Source organism: Calypte anna, chromosome 2 (assembly GCF_003957555.1).
Source record: "Calypte anna isolate BGI_N300 chromosome 2, bCalAnn1_v1.p, whole genome shotgun sequence".
NCBI classification, from domain to species: Eukaryota; Metazoa; Chordata; class Aves; order Apodiformes; family Trochilidae; genus Calypte; species Calypte anna.
In genome coordinates, this window is record NC_044245.1 from 26,247,573 (window position 1) to 26,275,105 (window position 27,533).

A 27,533-nucleotide genomic window follows, 5' to 3' on the forward strand; every position below is an offset into this window, starting at 1 on the left:
AATCATGTACTGAAAAAAGTGGAGTTGTTGCTGAAGGCCTGCCTTAGTTCACCTGTAAACATGGTGGAGCCAATCTTAAAAAAATCCATAGCATATTCAGGAAAAATGCAGAGTAAATTATATGAAATTACAAGTTATGAAGTAGAAGTAGTAGTTGATGAGGAAAACTGAGAAGAAATAGTTCCATCACTGGTAGTACTACATCTCTATTAGCTTAGAATGCAAAGAGTACTTAAAGGGAAAAAAAAAATCTTAGCAATGTCACAGACCCAGTAGTGTATGGAGATGAAAAGAATTAGCAGAGCAGGCAGAAGCATTTCAAAATACTTCAGTTCTCTCCAGGGACAATAGAGAAAGAGACAGAACAAGGTATTTATATTATGGACCATGGTGAAGTATTTTACAGCCCCTAAGTAACTGAGATTCCAGAAAACATCTGCTAAGAAAATAAAAGTCAGATTTTGTATACAAGAATATGAAAATATCTCATCAAAGAGATATCTGATCTAATTAACTCTGAAGTGGGTAAAACTTCAAAACACTGGAAAAATCCCAATATTTTGTCATTATTAAAAACATCAAATAATGACAATAATTAACAAGATAACTCAAGTAATTTAAGGTAACTGGTAGCTCACCATTACACCTAGGCAAAACATTAACTGAATCATATTCAATATGAGCTTCACCAAAATAATACAAATGTAATAAATGCTACTACAATAAAAGGTGCTTATATGGAAAGCAGATGTAATAAAAACAAACAAACAAACAAACAAAACCCACCCAACTAATTTAATTCTTTGATAAAACTATGACCTTTGGTAAAAAATTTTGTTTTGGAACAAGTTGAATTTTGCACATAGCCTTCCAGCTAAAAAGTCAGCACTGCAAAATATCTATAATTGAACATACTGAATGCATTAGGAACATGACAACTAACATATGTCAAAAACTAGTTGTTAGGAGAAATAATTGCAAAGTAAAAGTATTTCTAGTTTTGATCTGCAAGGTTTAGTGTTACATCCATTGCTATTCAATAGCCTTAGCAGTCATCTGGAAGTAAACACAAAATCACTTTTGAAAAAAATATGCAAACAACTAACAGACAATTAGAAATGGTCATTCAGACCAGTTATAGAGTTTCTGTAGTCAAAGCCCAGAGAATTTAGTATCACTAAGCCTGAGTTATATCTCTAGGAACAAGGAATGTAAGCCATGCTGCAGAAAGGAACAAGGAGTCCTGGAAAGATGTGACCAAAATGAACTGATTCTTGATAAACAAAGAATTCAAACATCAGTGTCTAAGCTGATGTTGCAGTGAAATGAGATATGGCTTTTGGATAGAGAAACAGGAATGGGATTTTATTCTACAAACACAACAGGAGAGACCAACATCAGAAATGTCTTGTTCAATTACATATTTTATGTTGCAAAAGGCATGCTGCAAAGTGGAATGAAAACAAAATCTTCAAAAACCAAGGAGATGATTTCAAGACATCAATATGGCAAGCTTATGGAAATGAAGACTTGAGAGGAGAGGATATTAATGTAGTATCTTTTGAATATCTTCACAGAGGATGAAATACCACGTATTAAAATAATTTGCCATTAATTTATTAGGAAATTACCTATTATATGTCATTGCATTTAGGCTGGAAGGACCTCTGGGGGTCATATTGTCCAGGTTCCTTCATAGAGCACAGTCAGCTCTGAAGTTAGAGCAGGCTCCAGAGATGTTCCCTGACAAGTCTTGAAGATATTTAGGGATGAAGATTCTACAGCCCTTCTAGACACTTTTTCCAGGAGTTCACCAACCTCACTGCAAACATTTTTTTTTCCTAGTATGGAATCAGAAGTTCCTTTCCTGTCACTTGTGCTCATTGCCTCCCATTGTCTCACTGTGCACCTCTATATAGAGCCTGGGAGGGGCACTGGGTAATAACACCCCTTAGGTCATTGAAAATGGCTGAATGTGACTTTACCTTGCTTTTGGGCAGAAGTTTCACTGAATTTATCAAGTTTTTAATAGAATACATGTTTAATTACTGGAATAAATTAGCAAGATAAGTGGCATGCTTTTCTTGACACCCAATAATCTATAGCTCTTTCCCTCGAAGACATGGCCAATGTAAGTATGATGCTTTGGAAAACAAGCTTTTTGACCTATTGGAGAATGACTGAATGAAATGCATTAGGATATAATATATAAGATACTAGGTCAAAAAAAGAGCTTTCTGGCCTTTCGTGTTTTATGCATAACATGGGGTTTTGCTGGGTAAAGCTGAACATGCAGGAAATAAACAAAAATTAAAAAAAAACAAAACATGTAGTACAGCACTCAGAAAGTTGTGATAACATGAAATAAAATACCTGAATAGTTTGATTCCTTGGTATGGCTCTCCTCATCTAATGAAATCAACCTTAATTTCAAAGAATAAGAAAAAAAAAAGAGAAAAAAATTCTAAGGCTGTGGACTGATAATACATTTTTCTCTTTTTGGTCAAGTAATTACAGAAACATATCAATAACATGCAGTATTTCAGAGGAATTCTTGTATTTACTGTATATGCTGGTCTGTTGTTAACTTTTATTGCTTGATTGCTGGAAGTATGGTAAAAATCAAATTTAGATTGAAGACCAACTATCAAAACCTACCACTATCAATTTTATATCAAACTAAATCTCTGTCATGTGAAGTAGAGTGTATTCTGCTATTCCAGATTCACTCTTTTTTAATAGCTATCATGAAGAAGGCATAACTGTTCAAAAGAAACAAACAACAACAACAACAAAAAAAACAAAAACCAAACCTCCCAACCCCACTTTGCACTTCTCTTTCTAACAGCAACTAATTAAAATCAAGAGTCAGGTGAATTTTGTTCCATGTCAGCAGATTTCTTGAAAATCAGATCAGCAGTATTGATGAAAAAAGCTCTTGAGAGAAAATAAAGCTGTGGCTTCCATGCAATTGTTATACAAAGGTAATCTCTTCAATGAAGAATATATACCTTCTAAGTGCTATTATTTTGTGTAAAGCCATTCAGTAATGACAAGGCTGGTGTGGTGGTGAAGAGGACTGTGTCAGCATATTCCTCCTAGCCTCTAGTGATAGCACAGGAGGAGCCACCCCCCCTTCCCTGCTCCTGAGGACAGGCGTGTGGGGAGCAGAGGAAAATAAGACTGGGGACAAATTCTGGTATAATGATTGCTTACTGCGAATGGAAAGTTCACAAGGACTTCAAAAGCTCTGTTTTCTGAAACTCTTCAAGAATCTTAGATGTTTATTTATGCTTCGTTATAGAAAGCAAAATGGTAACATATTTTTTTCCCCTCAGTTTTATGAGAAACAAGGAAAAAGATAATCCCTAAATAAAAACAAGAGCAACCATGACATGGCATCTGATGCATTCGCTGGTAGGTGCCAATTCACACATCTTGCATAAATCATGCATTTTTTTAGAATTTTATATTCACAATAGAGGAAAACAGTTGTTTATGAAATTCTTTATTACTGTCACATGAGACACAGCAGATACAAGGACCTGCTGTGGAGACTCACCTGCAAAATGGCACTTGATTGAGTCCTTCTTAAGATGACTAGCACTCAGTCTGACCCATTTATAAACTGGCTGAGCTCAGAATCTAAACAAGTGAAAGGACTGGAAAACTTAACCCTTTAAAAATCTACTATCAAAAATAGCCGAGCCAAGTCCACTAATTATCACTCAAGCTGTTCTCTGCTTTATGACAACTGATCCTTTGCTGGGTGCTTCATTTAACCAGGGAGAGCCAAAGCAACAGGTGGCAGCAGGATTATATCAATGCTGCATCTCCTCGCAACCGAATCCTGATGGTCCCATAGGGCAGGGATCACATCTCATTCTCCTCTTCTCCTTTCCCCATGGCAGCTCATTCATAAGTCTCTCTCACCTCAGAGCTACAGGTAACTCAAGCCCTGATAGCATCAGCTCACTTAGATGTACTTTTTGCTAAGTATCTACTGCTTCATTGGATTACTAACTGATGCTGTATACATTACAAAAACTAATCGCTGCTCAATGCAATCAAGGAATCCATATCCTATTCCCAGGTGAAAGGAGATGCTGCTGAAGGGAGAAATCCAATGCCCACATATCTTCTCCCAAGTGTAGCTGCTTACCATTACCACTAAAGAAAAAATGAGGCAAATGCTGAAAACTTCAGAAAATGCTAGGAAAGATGAAAAGCACACAAATATTTAGTGTGCCTTTTAAAACTCTTAATTTCACCATAAAATGTGCTAGTTTTCATTTATAAAGTTTCAGGAATTTTTGTATTAAGCTTACTATTAGCTAGTGTGACTAGCCGTGTCTATATTTAAATTAAAAAATGTTTGGTGACTTTAGCAACCAAAAATAAGATTATAGACAAAAATACTTATTTATTTAATATATGGCCCATGTGACTTACTGACTCTGCTGATCTTGTACTGATTTGGTGCTCTCAGTCTGCAGCTCCTCCTTTTCTGCTTTTTCTGTTAGTTTATTCACAGGATCTTGTAAGGTCTAGATAATAATGGTAACATAAATGAAGAAAAATAAATAGAATCAGGGAAGCAACAATGTATCATTCAAGGCCAAAACATACTATAGAACCTACAGAAATTCAGCAAGAATGGTTTTAAGTTGTATCAAAACTGTCTGTGACTCAAAAAAGCAAAACTAAAAATTTTAGAAGTTATTAACTCAAATGGAGTCACAGGAAAACTTTATGTAAAAAGGTGACTTTTGGATACTTCTAAACTCATGTTCTAAGTCCAGTATTTCTAAGTAAAGCCATCTATACCATGTGCAAAGCAGGCACCAAAAGCACGTTTCCTTGCCAGTTTGAGGGTTTGCCTTTTTTCCCCTCATTTTTTGTGGGTTAAAAAAAAAATTAGGAAAAGTAATTCTTTTCTTTACATCTTTTTTTTTCCTCATATACTGCTTCTCTACTTCTTTACTCTCATTTTTTCCTGATACAACTATTTTTACATCCTTGGTAACTGCAGCTTAGTGAGAAAGAACTACTTGTACCCTGAATCTAAAAATGAGGATTAAAATCTTGGATGATTTGTTAGACAGTGGCCAGACGTGGCATCATGAAACCCTACTGTCTCTGCAATCTGAAAAACCAGGCTACAAGATAACAATGTACAGTTTCAAAGTCAGACTTTTATAATCAAAATCTGGATAAGTGAACAAGCCAACACATTCAGCATTGTGAGACTGTTGTGAGATTACAGAAGTAATAAATGTACCATTGCTTGTTCTATTATGCATTAATTACTATTTCTGTATGAAAAATTACATGACTGAAGATAGTAATTAAATATTTTCAGATGCTGGCAATGTGAATATTTGGCCTTAAGAAATGGTTTTGCTGTGAAGGTGAAAACATGTTCCTCTTTCCAAAGTCCAACTCAGTTTGTGAAAAATAAAAACATGTTTCATGTGACTAGTCCTGGCAACTTGTAATTTAGTTAATTTATGTCTTACTGATGTTCACAGTAGTGCATTCTTCCCCTGCTCCCCAACAAGCTGGGGATAAAACAAATGATCCACCTTTTCTGCAAAGCATAAGGAGCACAAATATGTAGTGGTTTTGCATCTGGAGTTTAAAAAAATTGGTAGTAGGCTTCATCAGAATAGTAAAAGAAAAAAAAAAACCAACAACCAATTGAAAAATGTAGCTAAGTCCATCTCATCTACTGAATAAAAGTTGGAGTCCCCAGCCCATCTGTTACAAGAAAAGCATTCCCTGGCCTGTGTGTTACTTGTCTTGTTTGCACTGCCCTGCAAAGCAGGACACGAGTCCCCAGAAGGGGCATTCCATTTTCTGCTTGGCTCCTCACACATTTCCTGTATGATGAAATGTATACTTCTGGGTTTTAGAATGGACTTCTCATAAACTCCAGTTGGATTTTTTTTCCCTCTCAATAAGTGAATTTTTCTATCTAGAACCAAAGTTTAATCTGTGATAAGCACTTTTAGTCCTGCAGACATCAGAGTCAAAAGATGAGGGATGACAAAAGCAGCAGTAATAAATAGAGGCATTAAAGAAATTTACCTTACTCTGTGTTCATTTTGTTTTTCTTTACACTAACACTATGGTGCTAACCATAGTCACATGTAAGCAGACCTCTTGGATTCTGAATAATGGACACTGCCTACCTCAGCTAGATAACCTATAAAGGAATATGTTACCCTTTAACTGGATATTGATTAGACTGCACTTCTTCTCCTATTAAAGTTGATGGGAATCATTACATCCAGAGAACATGGATAGGGGTTCAAAAAAGTAAGGACATGCACTATATTAGCACTGAAAGTGCAGTGCAGAGAAAAACAGAAGAGCTTTGCTCTACAAGGACTGTACTGCTTTGGGCACTTGAGCCACTTTGGACACCTTCACAGCAGGACACACAGTCCCCTGCAATCAGGAGGTGATGGTGCAAGAGTTGTGGTGATCTCCCTGCCACAACAGTACAGTACAGCAGCACAGAGCCTGCCCCAAGAAGGGGGTAATAGTTTTGAACAAACAGAACTACTTTAACCACTGCCTAATTATAAAAGTTAAAGCATATTATCAGTAGAAAAATCTTTTGCATCATCACCAAGAAAAAGACTTCCTTCTTTAAGGAACTGTATTTTATGATGCTTCCTTCATGAGCATTTCAGGAAACCCATGTTTAAAGGACTGATTGAATGACGGAAACAGCATATAGAAAGGGAGTCCACAAGTGCCTTGGGAAGGAAACAGCATGATAATAATGGCAATTACTGTTTCCTGTATTAGGCAAATAAGCACAGCTCTGGAATATAGCTTCAGTTTCAAAGGTGATTACAGAAAATTTACTAAAAACCAGCAGCTGTATTTTAATGCAATAATTCAATGTAACAATTTAAATCAGGCAATATTTATGCAAATTCTGATAGCTAATAATGAAATTATTTTCCTCTATCCTGCTTCCGTCTACTCCACATCTTGACATACACAACAGATTGAGATATCTTTTTAAAAAGATTTAAAATAATACAGAGAACGAGTATGAAATATACTGAGTGCTAAGAAGACACTGTCAACTGCTTTCTAAACATGAACCCACAGTAATGTGATCACTACTGTCAGCATGAGTGAAATCAAACTATGATATTCTCTCTCTTGTCCAGGTTACATGAGAAGAAGGGAAGAAGCTCCATCATCTAGAAAGTTTAGTGATTCAACAAACCTGTAAGGACACAGACTGAGTTCAGACAAAAGCAAACACACTTCAGTTGTGTGTATGAATTGTCCCTGGGCTCACTGGCTGAGCACAGACAAATGGGCAACTTCACACCACATAACTGCTCATCTGAAGCCACATGGACTTGGTTGTGAGCTAAACCAGTATGAGGCTTAAGGTACATGTTTAGAAAGCTATCATTCTAGTTTTGTTAATTCTCTTTTACTACAAAAATCAGGGTAAGACCTTACACACTGGCAGGGCAAGTTCACTGTCGTTCATTCTGCACCATTCCAAGTCTGACTGCTACTCAACTTGCAAAATTCTTTCACCTGCACCTGGGCTGCTTTTGCATGGAAATAAATGGATGAACTGATATATAGGCCTTTTGACTCTTTTACCAGGGCTATTATTATTTTTAGGTGCATAAACTCTTCAGGAAGTATGGCATCATAGCATTAAAATGAAAAAAATGCAATACTCAATAAGTAAATAAGGCAAATAAACAGACAGAAAAAAGAAAGAAGTAGCATTGATGAAAAGTAGCCCCTGAAATAAATGTTAATTCATTTGATATATGGTAATTACAGGACAATGAAGCCTAAAAGGCTTTACCAAAACAGCAGCCCATCATCTTTCATATTAGGGCAATGGATACAGTAACAGCTACTTTTATGTCACAATATATAGCGTTGTTAGCACATTAATAATCATCCATCATCAAGCATAAAACTTGCAGCTAGGAAATACAGCTGCAACAGCACAATTATGCTACTCTCAGCACATACCCTGAAGCAAAGAAAAAATATGGGCTGCTTTTCATTAAAGGACTGCGGCAAACACCTCCAGAGACAACATCTTCTTTCCAGAAACAACCTCAGGAGGTGTTTAAGAGTCTCTTTCCTGAAGTAAACCTGGTACATTAATATATTAACATTTAAAAGGATAAACAGTTGTTTTCCAGTACATAGCACCTTCTAATTTTTTAGTAAGACAATCTACATTTAAGTCAAATACTGCCATTTTATTTAAATCCTTGTTTTAAAGAAAAATGCTAATCCTACATGCATGTATGCTTAGTTTAATTCAGAAGGATCCCTTGCATAAGCAAAATGAAGATGATAATATCAGAACTGGAATCATAAAAGACAAAAACTGCACTTACTGCATATTCACAGATTACAAAGGATCAGCAAACACCACTAGTCAAACTAAACAGTATTTCCCAGAACAGCTCAAGGTTAGGTGGTCTGAGTGCAGGTGAGCATTAATATACATAAGTACCCCAATTAAGTGTTCTTGAAGAGTATGAGTTTTTGAAAACAGATGCAAAGATAAAATAGCATTAACTCACTTGTTGGATTTTAGGGACTAATATAAATCCCTAATTCTGCTGGATCTTACTGTTCTTTAGGAATAACTAAACACAACAGCAGTTAAAATTTTAACATGTACTTGAGTACAGCCATGAATAAAGTCTTTCTCTGAAATAGTTCCTCAGTCACTGCATTCCCCATGCAGTTTCTGATCCTACTAGCCAAGAGGACATTAAACAGAAAACCTATATTTATATGAAAAGACTTGAGATGAATAAAATCATCAGACAATATATGGACAAAATATGAATGTGTGTTTTCTACATCCTTGTATGATCTTTTGTTTGTTATCACTAGGCAAACAAACATACCTCTATACTCCTTACCTTTAACATAGTGAATTCATATGGCTGATAACCTTTGAAACTTTCATGGATGGCTGCCATCGTGTGTGAAGTTTTTTCCCAAAAATGAAGAAGTGTTGTCTGTAGGGTAGGAGAAAATTTCAGTAAAATGTTAGCTCTAACACCAAGCTGCTTTCAGTGCAAATTTTACATCTCCCCTTCAATACCAGTTACATAGTCTTACAGCTGAATACTGCCATGGTAACCTCTTTAAAAACATCCATTCACAGAAAATCTTTCTTTTGGAGGTCAACATTTTCTTTGGATACCTGATATGTTGTTAACACATGAGAAAGGAGGTTGCATCTGCTTGCTCCCAACAGATCCACTTTCTGACAGACATCAGTCTTCAGTTTGTCAAAGTTGAGTTTTGCGTGTCGCACTTGAGCTTGGACCTTCAAACAAAGGGACAATTATTTATGCTGTGAAGTTTATTTTCTCAGCTTTTTCTACTCCAGCTTCATGAAAGAGTAAAGAAATATAACTTCTAGGAAAATTAGACACCTGAACAGACTCAAAAACTATACAGAACTTTATAGTAGCATCAATCCCACTGAATTTAATATATAGTGGATTGATATACGCTAAAATACAGCTTTTAATATTTTCTATGCTACTATTTTTCTAATATATTCAGTGAAGAAATTCTATTTGCTAACCCCTGCTTATGAAATGAGAAGATAACACTTGAAAAACATACTCATCTTGATATCTCTTTACAGAAATATGAATTCAAAGCCTGGCCAACAAATTTGGAACTTAATATTTCCACTTGGAAGACAAGTGCACAGGCAGAGATGTTTCCATGTACCTATAGTAGAAGACAAATTAAATTGACAAACCTTAAAGTTGACCTGCAACTCTTGTTGACAATATAGCACTTCAGTAACTTTGAACTAATACCGAAAATTCACTGAGTTTCCCTTCTAAAATACAGTGCTTTTCCTGTTTATTGCTATAAGAAAATTATCAAGCTCCCATTTCTTAGGAGCAAACAATTTCAGTTTCAAAGGGTTTAAATTCTGTTCTTCTACCACCTACCAAGGTTGTACAAGACACTGCTTCACAAGCCCCAGGTTTGACAACACTGGCATTATCATGACCATATATCAGGCTGGAAAGCTGATGTGTTTTGTACTCTGAATCCCTCACTTTTATGACAGCTTTGTATACTACCCTAACCCTATATTAACAACAACAAAAAATGTTTATAACAGATTTTGTATTAAAAAATAATAGTTTTCTTCCAAGAAAATAGCAAACAATACAACTACAAAACATAATTATTTTCCTATAACTCTTTCACCATTACAACAAAGCGTTTATCCCAAAAAGCCTTCATAGTGGAAAAATCCCACTGAATGCAAATTTAATACATTTCCTTTCATCTGGTTGCCTCAGAGAGTCAACCGATTTTGTTCAGAATATGCAAACTCCAAGATTTGTGGCAACTTTTTTTCAGGGATCAGGTTGGTTTGCATAAGTAATACAATAAGGCTTACACGTATCTTAGGCCTGACAGGTTCATAATGAAGAAACTACAATAATTTAAAACTTATGATAAATGCAGCAACTCACAGGTGAGGATTTAATTGTAGAAAAATATTAAAAAATGATAGATAGAAAATATTATCTTTATTTTTTTTAAAATAATAGAGGAACAGCAGTGCTATTCTATAACACAGATACATGGTTACAGAGGGGGAAGTCTTCCAGGATAACTAGGCACTGCACCAAGCAATAAAATGAACAGATATATATATATATATAACATTTATATCTCAAACTTCGGACCTGTTCCAGTGCTCTAACCACAAGGCAACAGCATTTTACTGATGACTTGCTTTGGGTTTTATTCATATTGAAGTTTCAAACAAAAGAGGGGTGTCCAGAACTGAAAGAGTTCTTGGGTAGTTAGGAGATGTTTTGTTGAGGCAAAGACAGATTTGAATTCCCTGAGGAAGGAGGAAATTGCTCATTCAACTCTGTAGGCAAGCATGACAAATGCTAAGCTTTCAGATACAAAGCAAGGAGCACCTACTGCCAGGGTACCTCCTTAAAAATATGATATTTTTGAAAAGCCTTGCCCAGTCAGAACTAGACTGGCATGATCTGGGGTTGCCTCTTAGTTTGGGATCCCTGATGGACTCTATACTGCTTAGCCTGTGCCTGATGGAAGCCCAAGCAAGGCACCACACTATCCATGCCAGGAGTCCCATCCCTACTGGAACTGTCATGTCAAACCAGCAGGTGGGTGAAGAGCTTGTGGGCCTTCAAAATTAGGCAGCAATGGAAGAGGATAGGAGCAGTGGCAGGAATGTGGAAGCTTTATCAAGTCCCAGATAAAGCATCTTTGTCCTGCATTAGGTTCTCATACCCTTTATTTGCTTTAGGAGCAAGTACCTGAAAGCACAGATTTACAGCTCCAGTCTACTAAGGAGAATTGTGAAGAAAATCATGGACCTGTGCAACACAGAACTTCTAACTGATATCCAAACATGGGATTACCTACATTTTTTTGCCAACAGGGATTGCTACAGAAGAAAAGGTATTTAGTAAGAGATGTTGTAGATCTTTGAAAAACACAGTGAGACTTGAGACTAAACTCTGATCTCAGTTACAGCCACGAAAATCCAGAGAAATTCAACTGATGTCAGTGGTAATATGTCAAACATAAAGCTGTATTTCACAACAGTGCAGCTGAGATCTGAATCCCTTTCCTATTCAATAGATCACAGCACTGGTGAAAGAACAGCTGTGCCTCTGCAGGCTGATAGTCCAAGAGAGCACAGAATGTTAGTTCTGGGTAATATAAATACTCTGTCAGAGATGGTGGGCTGCAAGAAAAATAACAACAGACTGGGATCTGGGTCTACATCATGTTTCCAACTTCTTAAAGTAAGAGAAATAATCCAGAAATAAAAAATAATCTGTAAGGTTTGAGTTGTAGTCTTCCTGCACATAGTCTTCAGGGATATTTAGCAAGAAACAGTCAGAATTTATCTTAACTGAACATGCAACCAGTGCAATTTTTAAAAGCTAGAGTGTTCATAAAGAGCAAGTGGTGATCACAAGATAATGTGGAATACAAACCTCTATGTTTGACGCACTCATATAGATGACTGAAAATACTTAATGCTGGGCAACTATATGCTACACATTTCTCTTGCCAGTCAGGGAAGATGCAACACTTATGAGAAGTATAAAATTACAGATGCTTCCCATTTTACATTGAAGGTTTATTGAGCATAAGTACTCTCAATTTTGCAGCAGTGTTGCAGGGCAGCTGAGAAAGAACACCACATACTACATGAGCATGAACTTTTGCCTTTATGTGTGCCAATACATGCATTTTCAATTCAAATTATTATTAGACATCTTTTATGATTACTTGTGGCTTCAGGAATTAGGTATAAAATCTTAGTGCTTACAAAGCATAATCTACTTAATACCACACAAGTTATCAGAATGAACCTTTGGTTTTCTGCTCAAGGGAAAGCTGATGTAATACGTCCTAATCTTCTCCTTTCCAATTACTCTCCAAGACATGAGAAACAGAACCTCGTTGTGGTCTCAGCCCAGCACATTTTTATTCATGTATTTAACTACATTAAAGCCAAACACACAAAATTTCTTCAAAATCCTGGTCTGGAAAGTGTCAAGATTTCACTAAGAGAACTGCAGAGATCCAAATCCAACCCAATTTGACATTTTATGATGAAAGAGCTCCTGAGCATCTGAAACTGTAGGTGCTAGTTGTGAGGCTCATGCTGTACAATAAAATGTTGTGGGTGCTACTGACATCAAGATTATTATTCTTCACCTTTTTCCAAGCAACAACCTGATGCAACCTGCTTTTAATTTCACACTGCAAACACCTAAGTACAATATTTATATATATTTATATAAAAACCAATACAATTCTTCAAAGAAAGGACATGGAAAACAGATTTGGAAAGCAGTATCATATCAAATCAATCATTTGTTAACTATAATATACCAGACAGAACTGAAATAATTTTAGGACTATAATAAATAAGTAAATAAATTAATTTAAAAATCCTAAATCCTGGGGGTTTGAATGTTAAGATTCTGGTATGCTTCGCTGCAAGGGCAAATACTTGCTCACACAGGTTCTTAAATGTGTATTCAGACAGAAATATCTTTGAGAGTGCTAACATGAAAAAATAACATTCAGACCCAGTTAAAAAGCCTATTCAATATGTTCAGTTACTAAAATACAGATTTGTAATGTATTTTCAAGGAATCTTTATGTCATCTACAGTACATCTGTGTTATTAGTTTCTTTTAGTCTACCATAAAATGCAAAATTTATTTTCAGTATCAGCCCAATTTCAAAGACAATTCAGCTAGTGAAGCATCATCTCCAAAATAATGGCAGATAAATGCACTAATTCACTTTGCATACAGTATATTTTTGCCTCAGCATTTCCAACATAGAAACAGAAACAGATGCTTCCAGTCTAATTTGTCTCCCAACTTCCCACTTGCTTGATCTGAAAAGCGTGCACAGCATGTGTATAGGCTGGAAGGAGGGGGGTAAGTAAAACAAGAGGGAAAAATTCCTGGAATATTGCAAACCTTCCTGTTGGAGACTGTGAGTAGACTCCACCTTCAGATGAAATAGGCACAAATCTCTGCATTAAATAAGTATCACATCTGACTGCAGTAAAGACTACATGAAAATTAATGCAAACTGAAGGAGGATGTAGTTCAAGGACAAAGTATTTAGCATATAACATCTCTTCCTTCACTTCTGTATATGGCACAGAAAGCACAAGGAACTAGATTCTCATTTCCCACAAAACTGCAATAGCTTCATAGCTTGAGTAGTGCGATGACAAGGGGCACCCATTACACTTTTAACCCAGCATATAAAAACACTAACTAGTATTTTTATTTTCATATATATGTATATGTATGTATGTATGTATATATTCTCATGCTGGGTAGTCAAAGAACAGGAAAGGTAACGTTTCAAGAAAAATAATGCCTGTAAGTAAACTTTTATTGTTAGGACTTGCAATATCTTGCACAGTCCTAAACTTGACTTCAGTGTGTTTTGGTATGTTTTACACTTTCCAGACTCTGGAAACGCAACTGTTCCCTGGGGTTGGAATACTATTTATTGCAATTCATTGCATTCCTTAAACTTCACTCCATCAACTTGTAGGAATACACCTAAGAACAAGGGTTAAAGAAAAGGCAGCATACTGCTGTTCATCTTCAGCCCTGGTTATTAAATTTTCAGTCATGATCTTACAAGAAACATTGATAAAAAATAATTTTAGGAGATGAAATTTGTAAAGAGAGAAATGCCTAGCAAAAAGGAAAACTACCTGGACAGTATAATAGATCCAAATATATGTGAAGGCGAGCAGAAGACATACATCAGATCTGTTCAAGACATGAAACTACTTTTGGGATATGAATTTAGATAACCTAAGGTGCCTAATGAGTTCCAATGATACATTTCTTAAATTTGCCATTGTAGACTTAATTATGATCATCTGCACATGTACATAGATCCCAAAGCACCATATCCTATTAGTGTAGATTAACCAAATTTGCAGTCATGTTACAATTCATGTAAAGAACTTAATTACCATTGCATGTCTACCTGTTTCACTCTGGAAAGCAGCAAAAGTGCCTTTCTGCCACAAAAGAACAACTGAGATGTCAGCTTTGAAAGAGAAGTTACGTGCATAGGAGAAGAGGGAAATCTGCAGGTACACCTGGTATACACAGGATGCTTTTTTCTTCTTTTCCAATCCTGAGCAGAGAAGAGCTCATACGTATGATCCAGATCCCCAGTGGATACAGCAATACAAGAAAGTAACACTTTGAAATGGCTGTCCAAAACACACATGTGAAGTGAAATGAGGCAACCAGGTGCCACTAATTACCAGGTAGTGGGCATGAGCTTGTGTTAAGCCCACCTGTGCCTGATTAGGGTGGGCCCTCACTGCGCATGAGCAGGACCAGGGGGCCAATAAAAGGTGAGGCCTGAGTCAGAGGCTCAGCTCAGTCCTGAGCAAGCCAGCAGAGAGGTTAGTTGCTCTTAGAGCAACAGCACCAATCCAGGCTGGTCAACCCTGAAGGCTATAGGCTCAGAGCACTATTCGTGAGTCTCTGCTGGAACACCTGGTTGGACCTGGTTGGAAGCGCCGTTCCCTAAAAGAGGTTTGTCTTGCAACACACATGTCCTGTCTTGAGGTAGTTAAAAAGTTACTGTCATGTGGAAAGACAGTAGGTAAGAGAAAACTGAATTAATCCTATATTTAGGCTAGCTGCATGGTAGGAACTAAAGAGTCTGGAAAAGGAAACTGGACAATTTCCTGGTATCCTACAGTGGGAGAAAACTCTCTTTATATATGGTTTTCATCAAAACAAATAATTCACTAAATACAATACAGTACAAAGATTTTCAGCCACCAAAGACCATTTTTCTAGGGGCTGAAACACTCACGGTGCAAAACAAGCTAAATACTCGACTGAAGGACAGTGATACCCAATATAATCCAATAAAATCAATACCTACTCAAATAATTGCAAATATCTCCTAGAAAACTTCTTGTCCTCTATAGATCTTAGATTTAATTGAAGCATCAAATTCACCTGTTCAGATTTCTCACTGGAGGCTGCAGCATGTCCAGGAAAGTCCTGGAACTGAATGTAAGCCATAGAGCAAGAGTGCTAAAGTACAGCAAAGAAATTAAAAAAACAAACCAAACAAAAAACCCCAGGAAGCCAGGAGGCACAGCTATACCAATTCATAACAGATTATAGGGAAATGCATCTTCATATGGATTAGAATAGTGCTAGCATTTTTTGTTTCTATTCAGAACAACTACATCTCAATGATTTTAACATGGATTTTGCCTTCTTTGCTCTCTTTATACTAGAATAAAGTGGTCTCAAGAAAAGTAGCAGAAAGTCATACTATACAGAAATGTTATTCCCCAACCCCTGAAGCTTTCACCCAAACTTGGTCTTTCAAACTAGCTACATTTTAGCTACTTTCAAAACCCTACCCTATTTGAGTCTGCATGACAGAATCATTATTACGTTTAGTTTTCCTTCTCAAAAAATAAGATTATTTAGTCAAAACCAGGATTTTCCACCTCTGCAATCAGAATGGGAGACAAAATAACAGCTGTAATAGGTTTAATTGGCACTCAAGAACAATATTCTTTGATGATATTTCACATTTTCATCTCAGTATGTGACTACTCCCGTAGGTTTCAGTAGCATTGCTCATTATTTAACATTTGTATTACAGCAGCTCCTGAAGGTTTCATTAAGACTTTCTGCCATTGTCCTCAACACCAAAAAGCACTGAATAAATTTCAGATCTGGCCTAGAGTTACAGAACATTTAAGCACAAGCCCAAGTGTTTGAAGGACAGGGGTCTTATATTAATTAGGCTTGCACTGGGAAAACAAGCCCTTAATGGGTATCTGTGGGGATGGGTGACTCTTGCCTCTAGCTCTGCTCCACCAGAACATTATAGCAGACAATTGTTCTGTTTTTTATAATAGACCAAGGAAAAATTCCCATCCTGTAAATACGACCCAAGCAGCCTGCACTGATCACTGTTTGTGTGGTACAATTCTCCTAAACTTCACCACATTGTACACATGTGCACACACACACACGTGTCTACTGCAAGCCCTTCTATTGCAACACGTACCAGAGAAAAAACCATCACAGCTGCCACTGGGTGTCTGAAGAGGTCACAGCCAAGCAAACTTATTTGGCAGAACTGAATTTCACACAGACACTTTACACTGACTCAGGATAGATTTGATATAACAAAGCTCTAAACCACTGCATAGCATACAACTCATAATACAGCAGAATTTCTCAAGCCTGTGCAATTAATAGAAATGGAAGAACTGTTTTTGTGTTCCATTCTCATCTGTGCCTGCTGTATAATGCTGTAGAATGACTGGAGGCTGGTTATTTTTTCATCAGGGAAGTGATCATACTCTGAGACATCTCTTACTTCTGCCTCTAACATACTGTAGTCCCCTGAGGCACTGAATAAATTACAATATGAAAAGAAAAAAAATTAATAGCTTTTTAAGAAGCTATATTGAAGAAACTTTGCAAAGCTGCACTACTTAGAACATAAACTATATATACATACATTCATATATATATATATATATGTATATATATATATATATAATTGGAGAATCATCTACTAGAATGAAACAAAACAATTTGAAAATCTTTTAAGGTTGGATGATAAGGTTCTGTACTTCAAATTTATTAGCAATTACAACTTTTAAAACCTTATGCACCTAGAAAAACAATGTAATGTAATACAGAAAACAGTATATTTCTGTTGGATTATGTTTTTAGTTTTTTTAAAAAGTATGATTTTGATACTATTTTAAATAAACCAAACTTGACTTAATTCACTTTTTTTTCCAGTTTGTTAATAACACTGTTGTAGAACCATGCAGATACTTGTGGGTATCAAAGTTTCAAACTCCAGGAAGCACCATAAAGGGTCCCATATTTTCACCGATTCTGTGATTTTCAACGTGTCTTAATAGGATGTGTCCCATTGCAGCAGTTCTTTAAGGAGCATCAGTATAACTCCTACAGCAATCCTCAGAATTGTAGGTTCACTTTCTGCCAGAATTTCGGTTTTCTTCATTTCTACAGTTATAACTGCAGTAAAGAGAGAAGGTCAGATCTCACTACTTTTACTTCCATAAAATTTGGTACCCCCTTGTACAGAAGTCTACACATATATGAAGTCCAAGGGTTTGAATTCTGGAAATCCATTGCCAAAACCTACAGGATCTACCCAGACAGGCCTATCTTAGCTTCCAGTATGCATTGCCCAAGCATGTGGACAATACTCCTTTCATTCTAGTCCTAGAGGGTTTTCTGCTGAGAAAAACCTTTACTTGTGACATTTAAGATGGGAGTTGTGCACTGAACAGTGTTATTGTCTACATGAATCCTCTGAAAAAGTATATATAGCTATTTTTCCCCCTTCTTCTTTATTTTTAGGAAGTAGTTTGCTAAGTATAAATGTTGTTGGAGCAGCCCTACCACTGGGTCAGATACTTAATCAGACAGGCCCATCAGTTCAATAGACTCTCAATTCATAAGCCAAAAGTCTTCCTGCTTGTCCATCAACAAGCTTTTCTAATTGAAGGCACCTCAAATGAATGTGTTTTTTTCCTTGGTTAACTTTTTTTTTACTTGCATTTGACAACTTTTCCTCCTTACTATCAATACTACCGCAGAGAGCAAAGACTCAAGTGTCTTTGCAGCAGCAAAACTTGTTACTTCCACATTTTCCACTTCACATTTTCCCAAGACATGAAAACTCTCTGTGGCAGTAATACTGCTCTCTGTGCAAAATAACTTTTCAAACAGTCTGTCACGTTGTGAGAGTGCAGCCTAGGCAGAATCCTTTCCACTTATCCAGCAGCTGGACACAGCCTTGATTAAAGTTACATTTCTCAGCACAATCCAGCAAGTTCATCCAGCCAAAAATCAGACAGCAAAATTTGTAGCTTTGAGACTCAAAACAGCTTTCACAAACAGCAGCACAGTGCAATTCTAGAATATGAATCCAATTGCTCTACCAGCAATGACTTCATTGCAACAAAACATAAAATAATCTATGTATAGAAAATAAAATTCATCAGCTTTTTAAAAAATGTCTATTGAATACAGGCTGCAATCAGATTCCAAATATAAGATGTAGATCACTTCCGTAACTCCAGTCACTACTTGCTGTAATACGAAGGAAAGTTTGTTAAGTTTAAGAAGCTGAAAGTAGCAAGACTTCAGTTTTTCAGAAGCCCATGCAAAGTCGTTATTGAAATTAAGTTCACAGCATAACATAAAAATTAGCAAAGCAAAAAACCCCACTACTTAAACATTTTAATGTTACATAAATGCTTAATATCAAAAGATTCAAGGGCTTCCAAGCCCACAGTGCTAGAAATAGAGAAGGCTTGTTACTCCTCTGCAGTTTAACTTAGCTGTTTTAGACATTATTTTGAATTAAACAGATACTAAGCATGTTTACAGAAGATATTTCAAATTAAGAGTTCTTTACTTGAATTTAAGCTGGCAAAAATACATTTTAAACTGATAGATGATACTCTTGAAACATAATAAGCATGTACCAGCTCACATTTACACATCTCTCAGAAAAGCAGCTTCTCTGCATATCCATACACTTTCCCTGAAAAAAGGCTGAGTGTATTTCTGACTTTTCCTTTCTAAAAATCTTCTTCCCCCACTCTTCAAATACATTGCCCTGTATCCTGCATACCAACTTCCCTATCTCCTGCTTGCACAGAAAGAAATCAATCCCAAATAAAAGTGTTCACAATGTATGTAGGAAAGGGCCTGATCTCAGTAGTTTTGACCTAAACTGATCACAGAGATGCAGTTCTTGCTCTATAATGGGAGGGAAACAGAGGACTGTGGGCAGCAGCTACATCCCAGCTGACACTACTGCTGGCTGCATCAGCCTTCTCTTTCTCCTTCTACTTTCTCCCAGCATAAAGACAAACTGCTTAAGGTTAATCTGTTTTACTTCAAACTCCATCAAACCTGCGAGTTCTCATGCAGTTAGGTATCTGACAGCCAAGAGCTAGAGCACACCTGGAATCTTCTCCTAACTCATTCACATTGGTCTTTAAAATAATAATAAACAGTGTACGAGAGCAGCTTTACCCCCTCAAAGATTACACCTTCTGGCTACTCTCCCATTACTAGCCAGAACAGAACATGCTTCTAAAGCTAGTAAGATGGAACAGCTTCTCACATTTTCATTTTCACAGCTTGGATCATTATGTAGATGATATTAAAAAGAAAAAAAACCAAAGCAAAACAAAAAAACATAAATAAAGGAAAGGCTATAAATATATAGTTTTTTTCCCCTACTTTAAGAAGCCCAGATACATGCCTCAAATTTTCTGCTGGTTGAAGGTTTCAGTACTAGTCAAATTCAAGATGTGTGCTTTCCTAGGCTGAAAGGAAAAGAATCAACATGGTGACACTGATACAGGCCTTGAAGAAAGGACACTCAAAATAATTATCAGTGATTTTCCCACTCTTGTGACCAGGAGACTCCAAAAATTGCAGTCAGGGCAACATTCATCTAAGTAGTGTTGCTTTGCAGTTTGGGGATGGATTTTTACAATACGAGCCCCGAATACAATTGTAGTAATGAGCATAATCTGTCAGTCTGCAGTTGTAATTACCCCATCAGCATGCTTAGACAAATACTACTGTAAACTGCAAAGGGGTGCACATTTTTGTGCATGATCATACATCCTCTTTAGGGAAGAGTTTGGTGCTGATGACTTAGAGCATCTTACCTTCCCCTCTCAAATAATTACAAGGGAGTTGGTACAAGCCCAATGCAAATAACTGCCAAAAATGATTGCAAAGATCTGTAGAAAGAAGCAGGCTAACCAAAATAAATGGGAAAAGCAAAAATATATGCTTTCTGGCCAGAAAGATCATGTTCATCTCTAAATCAGGAGTAACCTGGACTTAACAGTTAAAAGAGATGCGAACAGCTTTGAGTTTATCAGAACTCCATTGTGTTCATCGTACTAAGCAACCAGAGAGCAAAGGATGGTTGGCACACATGGGGTAGGGGGAAATGCTACCAAGAGGATAGCAATTAGTCAGTCAGCCTCTGTAGGAAATGGAGACAAGGAAATAACCACCCTTGAACACTGAAAGACCACAGAGGCAATGTGTGATGTAAAAAAATTGGTAATAAAGCATCAAACCAGTATCTCTACTATTTCTATTATTTATTTATCTAGTAACTACACAGTTTAGTTTATCCATGGTATTTTGGAGGTCATCTTGAACCCTTTATGCAGCATGTCTTCAGTTAGAAAATGTCATTTATATTTTTATTTTATCTATATTAAATTCTTTAGAGGTTGAGCGAGGTTGCTACTTGACTCTGTGTCCCTTCTGAGTAGGCAGATGAGGGGACTAAATAAGCTGGAATTAGGCAAAGGGGTGCAAAAAGCTCAAGTTCAGGTAGAGTAACACTTCTGCCAGTGAAAGCACCATAAAACAGCAAGATCCTCTTGGCAACTGAAAAGAATGGTGGGATGGGAGGAAGTGCCAGGCAACAACACTGACACGTGGGCTGCAAATCTCAGACGGGTGTCACATGAACCCTTCAAGACTTGTACCAAGACTACCACGATGACCAAGCTGCCTTTAATATTTGGTCCCCAGATGTTTCCTGAGCACAAAACCTTTCTGCTTATCCCCCTGCAGGAGCTCTACAGCCACTCCTGTGATTGTGCAGGAAAAGACCACCTATAGCTGAAGTTTTGGATTTTGTTTTCTGTCTGCCCTCTTTCAGCACAGAGTATGAAATGGCAATCACTAATAATCATGATTAATTCATCACACAATGTTGGTTGTACACTATCATGCACATTTTTATTGCTCCAGTTTGCCAGTGAAACACAATAAAATTTTATGATACTACCTGAACTGAAAATGTTAAGAAAAACAAATACATGATAAATAATGTTTCCTGGTTGACATTTGATACATCAATAGGTATCCTTATTTTCCTCAAAACAATTTAATTATATTTTGACCAGATACAAAGATACAGATACTAGATACAAACTCAGGAAGATTGTACTGATGAAAAAACAACCAAATCTTTCTGTGCTGCTCTTCAGACTTCACATTGTGCTATCACAGAGAAACATTTAAAATCTAACCAGGGTTCAAGTATGGTATCTGTAAAACAGAGATGAAATGGCCTTTTAAAAAATTCTCTATCTTCAATTTGGTTTCATTAAGTGAAGTAGAAAAATAAACACAGCATCTTTGTAATCACTGAGAGGCTATGTAACATAACTGAGCAGCAAAGGCCTTATGAAGTAAAAGCAGATGGACTCTATTATACATATATGTGCCCAGGCTTTTCAGGAAAGTCTAAGAAGAATTCCTGGGCAGTGGTGACGATAGAAAAACTTGGTTCTCTTGTGTAAATAATGTTTTCCCCAACAGCTGTATTCCCCCTTCCTGTTTATTCTTCTCTCCTGCAGAATTCTTTCAGTTCAGTCACATCTGTATTTCATTTATTTTTAAAAAATATTTTTTTAGCTATCCTTCTACTCTTTGCAGATTATTAAGGCTGAGGGAATTTTCCAAATCTCTTTTCACAACCTATTCTGTTTACATTTTTACACTTCATTAGGTACTGAATTCACAAAATGAACCACATGGGTTAGGGCCTTTGCCCACATTGCCCAGTTTGCAGAGCTGAGGTCTTCAAGCAAGCAACAGAAACTGTCTAGGAAATTATCTTTTCTGCCTCATTTTAGGGCTAAAAACCAGCAGAATAATTTTTAAAAGTTTTTACTCCATTTAAAAAAAAATGAGCGTTATATTTAATACTTACACATCTATAATTACTAGGCAGGAGAAAAATTCTTGGAGCTTAATTTTTGTGACATCATATATGAGAGTGTTTTTTTAATATTTGGGCTAGTAATTATTACACTAAATTTGGACTTAACATTACTATTGATTAAAACATTTTTTAAAAAATATTATGTTCTGTTGAAACATTAAATAATGGGAAGAGAATTTTTTAGGATTTTCTTGAAATAAATTTTCTTTTAAATTTGCCTTTTCTTGAAATTAATACCAGTCTGAAACTTCACAACAATTCAACTAATTCTACCTTTTTTATTTCAGTTAGGTTGTTGAAAATGCATTTTATCTGTAGTCTAGCACTTCATCTTATCCTATTTTACAGCCAACTTGCTGACTCTCACCTCAGACTCTTCTATCTTAAAAATAACTGAACAGATGATGAACCACCTCCCAAGGGCAAGCAATCTCTGGGAGTAACTATATTCTACAAGCAATACCTTTTAAGATGATGTAATCTGTTCCAAGAAGCCTGTTTCTATTTTTAAGTGGCATACTCTTATTATGCTTTTAAAAGGACATCTCCATCACAGATTGTCACTTTGCTTTTAGCCCAGTAACAATTATCAGTGATATTTAATATACATGAAATGGCGTCAGAACAATCATTGATTTTATCTTATTGCTTACCTTGAATCTTACAAATGGTACTGGAAATGGCAATTTAAAATTATAAGACTATAAAATGCTTACACTGTGAAGAACATTTCTGCTTACAATCACATTTTCAGAAAAAGGGAATCTTTCACAAGTGCCTTAAAACATTTGAGCATTTTGTGTGTAAAGTAAACTGGAATATTTCAGGTTCTCTACTTAATGTTACTGAATTTGACATTGGAAAACCTGGAAATAACATTACAGAAAAACCCACACAGACAAAACAGAATCAGCATGGCAATCCTACCTGCTGTTACAAGGAGAGACAATAATGACAAAGCAAACCAGTTCTCTAAAAAATGCTTTTTTCTTTTGTTTCTCACTACCATAATTTCCACATAAATCATTTAACATTTCCAACACCATATGATTTCATATTTAAAAAATACTTATAGAATTGTGTTTTTACTGTTATTACCACACAGAATGAAACCAAACACACTCTTGGTGACACAGGCATGTCACAAGAAGTGACATGCATAGGTGTTCCTTATCATCACATTGTGAGATCATGCTGTTACTGCATTGCTATACTAAGATGTGGATCTGTGTGCACTGTGTGACACCATCTTACTAATTTTAGAGTGGACAGATATCTCGCATCAAGTATTATTTGATCTTCTGGAATCTCAGCTACTAATCTAATGAGCATCAACTATCCAAATCAGAAGATTGGGGGTTATTTGTGGGAGGAGCATTTAGGATTTTTAAAGGAAGTAATTACTGAAGTAATTCAGGGCTCTGCACTGTCTGGTGGGGCCTTTCTAATCCTCCAGAAGAAGGAGGTCCAACGCAAGCCATGCTACATGTTTCCCTACTCCAGATCCCATGCAAATATGTATTTATCAAACCCCAATTATTTTTCCAGACATTACCCCATCCAATAAATACTATTTTACAAATTCAGATATTTATTGCAGTAATTTTCAATAACCACAGAGACAGACACAGGGCTTGGACAATATTCCAAGCAGATGAATCTCAGCATTTATAAAGCTCTGCTGCACCCAGCCCATGCATCACTTCTTACCCCAATGCAGCTTCAACCTATTCTCTGTCTCCTCTCTGAGGTTTCTTTTTGGTTCATCCAGGAGCAGAACTCCCAGTAAAGCAGCTTTGGCAAAGCAGAGAGGAATAGACAATCAGAAGAAACAAAACCCAACCCTCCAGAGGTCACAGTTCTCAGCACACTGCTGCAGTGCAGGTTGTGTCAGGGATCCCAGCATGACCACTGGGTATTTCCAAAGCTACTCCAGCTTTGGTTCAAGCCCCAGAATGGAAGCTGAGGAGTAGAATAATGATGGAAGCAAGCAACAATTAAAGAAGGATTAATTCATTCTATTACTTTAGGCTCATGTATATATCCTGCCATGTCACAGAGGTAATTATAATTAGCCATGATAATTTTTTTTTCACCTCTCATTTTTTTACCCATTATGGATGGCACTGTAATGTCTAGGCTTGATGAGAAAAGTCTATAATTGCACTTGCAGTCACACAAGTAAAACTGAATAGCAGAGCCTCCTCCAGATTCCTGTAGGCAGCACAAAGGAAGGTACTGCCTGGAGGCTCTGCCTATCCCTCTGCACACTGACATCAGGAGAAGCTGGAAGCATGGAGAAGCTTCACTTCTTCAGAACTGGAAGGACACTGGGGGACAATCAGCACTCGGGCCATTCAGCCTTTATCTTTACAATATTGTGGCAGAGCACGTGCTATAGGGCACAGTTCACTTGGCAGATAAAACAGCTTGGATTTAAGTATCTTAAAAACCTGATCAATGGTGGAGAATTTGGTAAGGGTTTTTAACACATTTAAATTCTTTTAAATATCACAGCTTTGCCAAGGTGTTGTTTAGCTTCTCTCAAGCAACACTTCAAACTCTGAATATAGGATGGAAGACCTCTGTATCTAGAACAGAACTGGAGTATCTAGAAAATCTGTTAACAGAAAAATATAATAATGAAGTTACATAGCATTTATAGAACCTGGCAGAGAAAAGTAAATACTTCGCCTGTTTCCTTGGCTTGACTCAAGCTGAAATCATATAGGTACCTTCAAATAACAAATATAAAGGCTGTTCTGCAGTGTTCTGGGACACTTTGAAAGTGCCAGTATTGCTGGGTCTCAACCATTTAGACTGATGCCTTCTTAACAAGCACTTCATTGTTTTGAAGGAGAGCTACAAAAATGCCAATGTTTTACCTCAGATTTTATCAGCTCTGAAAATACTGACCCAAGTATTGATCTTTTAGCCTGAGCTAATCTGAGGGAAGGTATGAGAATAATATCTGGACCAATTTAGCTTTGGTCTCCAAAAAAAGTATTGTATCTGTACACATAATGATACATTAAGAATTGCATTATAAAAGGCTAGATACTTGAAGAACAGTTCCATAGCCAAGTGATACACATACTGATGCACTGAGTGCACTAAAGATCACTAAACCAGCACTGTACTTTTGAAGTAAAAAAGATGTTTACCAAAGCAATAGTTTGGATTTTTACAAATTTCCCTCAGGTGTTTTGACAGGATCAGCTTCATCAAATACTTGCTGGTGTTTCACTAGACATGCATTTCCAGATCAAGCACTTCAGTCTGGTGATGGCACATTTAAGAACCAAAAACTTATATCAGCAATTATATCCTTCACAAAGATATACACAAAACTAGCATGACTTCTTAAATTTTTACAGATCCAAAATGAGCCCTAAAAAGCCAGCATTAGACTGCCACACTATGGTACAATTAAGATCTGCAAGTAAGAATAGAAGAAGATGGCAATAAAAATAACCCCTTTACTTTGTTATTTAGGACTACAGTATCTACCATTAGTTTTGTTTGTCTCTTATGTTTGTAAAGCACTAAAAAACCTGTTGTGTCTTGTTCAGGAATAGCTATCTAAGTACATCATGCTTGAAGATTTAATTTCTGTAGTTAGCTTTTCCCCAAAATGAAAACAGAAAATGTTTACTTTCCCCAAGCCTTTATACCTCTAAAGACTAGTTTGATATGCCTGGTGCACAGATGGGATACCTAGGGAAGCAGATACCAAGGGCATTTCTTTACTTTGTTGTCTACAAAATACAGAGCTTCTTGTTCTCTGCATTGCAATGTGATCTGAAAGGGTTTCAGTTGACATCCAGTCAGAAATAAGAAAGGTTCAAAAGACCTTCTCCTATTTTGAGTTTTTAAAACTATTTGAGGTAACACTAAAGAATTTTTGAATCTACATTTGTTATTTCTTTACGTCACAATTTAAGTAATTTCAGATCTAGGAATATTTCAAAGTATTTATTATCTCTACATTTTTATCACTAAGCTTTGTGAGTGCTTTTAAAAAAAATTAAAATCTTTTTTTTCCTATTACCTTGAGGTACAGCAATGCAAGATGTCTGAAATTCACATCTAACTCTTTTAGTTAGACAGATACATCAGCTCACCATACAAAGCATATATTATTTTAATTACTTTGCCATTTATGTAATTTATATCCCCATAGAGGTTTTTTTGCAAGAAAGCTGTAAATCAGTTTTGTATGACCATTACCAGTATTGTTTTATTAATTCCAACATTCCATTTTTAAGTGTTTTTCTAATAAATCAAGCATTATACATAAGCATTTGGCTGAGGCCAAGACCATACCAATTATTTTACCTGCAAGAACTTGCCATAATAAACATTTCCCACAAGGTGTAATAAAATACATGTCTGGTGCCACAAGACCCACAGGAATATCCTGTACTGAAGCATTAAATAAAGATTAGGTGGCTAGCTGGGGCTTCCATTTGTTCCACTCCTTCCCTAATTGCAAGTGTCACCACTTCAGACTACAAATATGGCATTGGCTAGATGTGTGCCAGTCCTTCACTGCTAGGATGGTTTGCTGAAGCTTTTAAAATCCTGAAGTATCTTTCATCTCCAAACACCTTTGGTCACAGATTGCTCAAGACATCGACAGACAGAGCTTTTCCTTTTTTACCTTTCTCATCTCTAAGCCACAGGCACATGCATATTTGGATGTACACTTTAATACAATTTCTGCTATTAAGACTCTGCTTTAAGTTATCACAGAATTTCTGTTAATTTTTTTACTGCCTTTAGTCAAAGCACAAGTCACTGTGTTACACCTAGGATCCTAAAACCTGCTAATACTCAAGTTTTCTAAACAGCAAACTGTGAATGTTCAAGTGTTTTAACAATATTGGCTCTAGAGCCTCACTAGCAAACATGAAGTTCTCATGAGCATTCCTGAACCAGCTGGGGCAGGATCAGTCCAAGTAAGTTACTCACACCTGGTAGCAAATCTGCATACTACCACCTACAACTTTTTTGGAAGCCCTTTGGAAGGGGAGAAGTACATCAAACTTGAATGACACTGAATGAAGACCATTTACACAGCCTTA

The 27,533-nt window shown here is 36.5% G+C and overlaps 1 protein-coding gene across 1 annotated transcript in view; it reads right to left on the reverse strand.

The window, feature by feature from the left end:
- Positions 1–27,533, reverse strand: part of ICA1 (islet cell autoantigen 1) — a 63,675-nt gene that overhangs the window by 13,633 nt on the left and 22,509 nt on the right. The window contains exons 8-11 of the mRNA XM_030446238.1: positions 9,236–9,361; positions 8,949–9,047; positions 4,453–4,547; positions 2,374–2,423 (exon numbers count right to left, since the gene is read on the reverse strand). Of these exons, the coding sequence (XP_030302098.1) occupies positions 2,374–2,423; positions 4,453–4,547; positions 8,949–9,047; positions 9,236–9,361 (370 nt within the window). The remainder of the gene's footprint in view (positions 1–2,373; positions 2,424–4,452; positions 4,548–8,948; positions 9,048–9,235; positions 9,362–27,533) is intronic.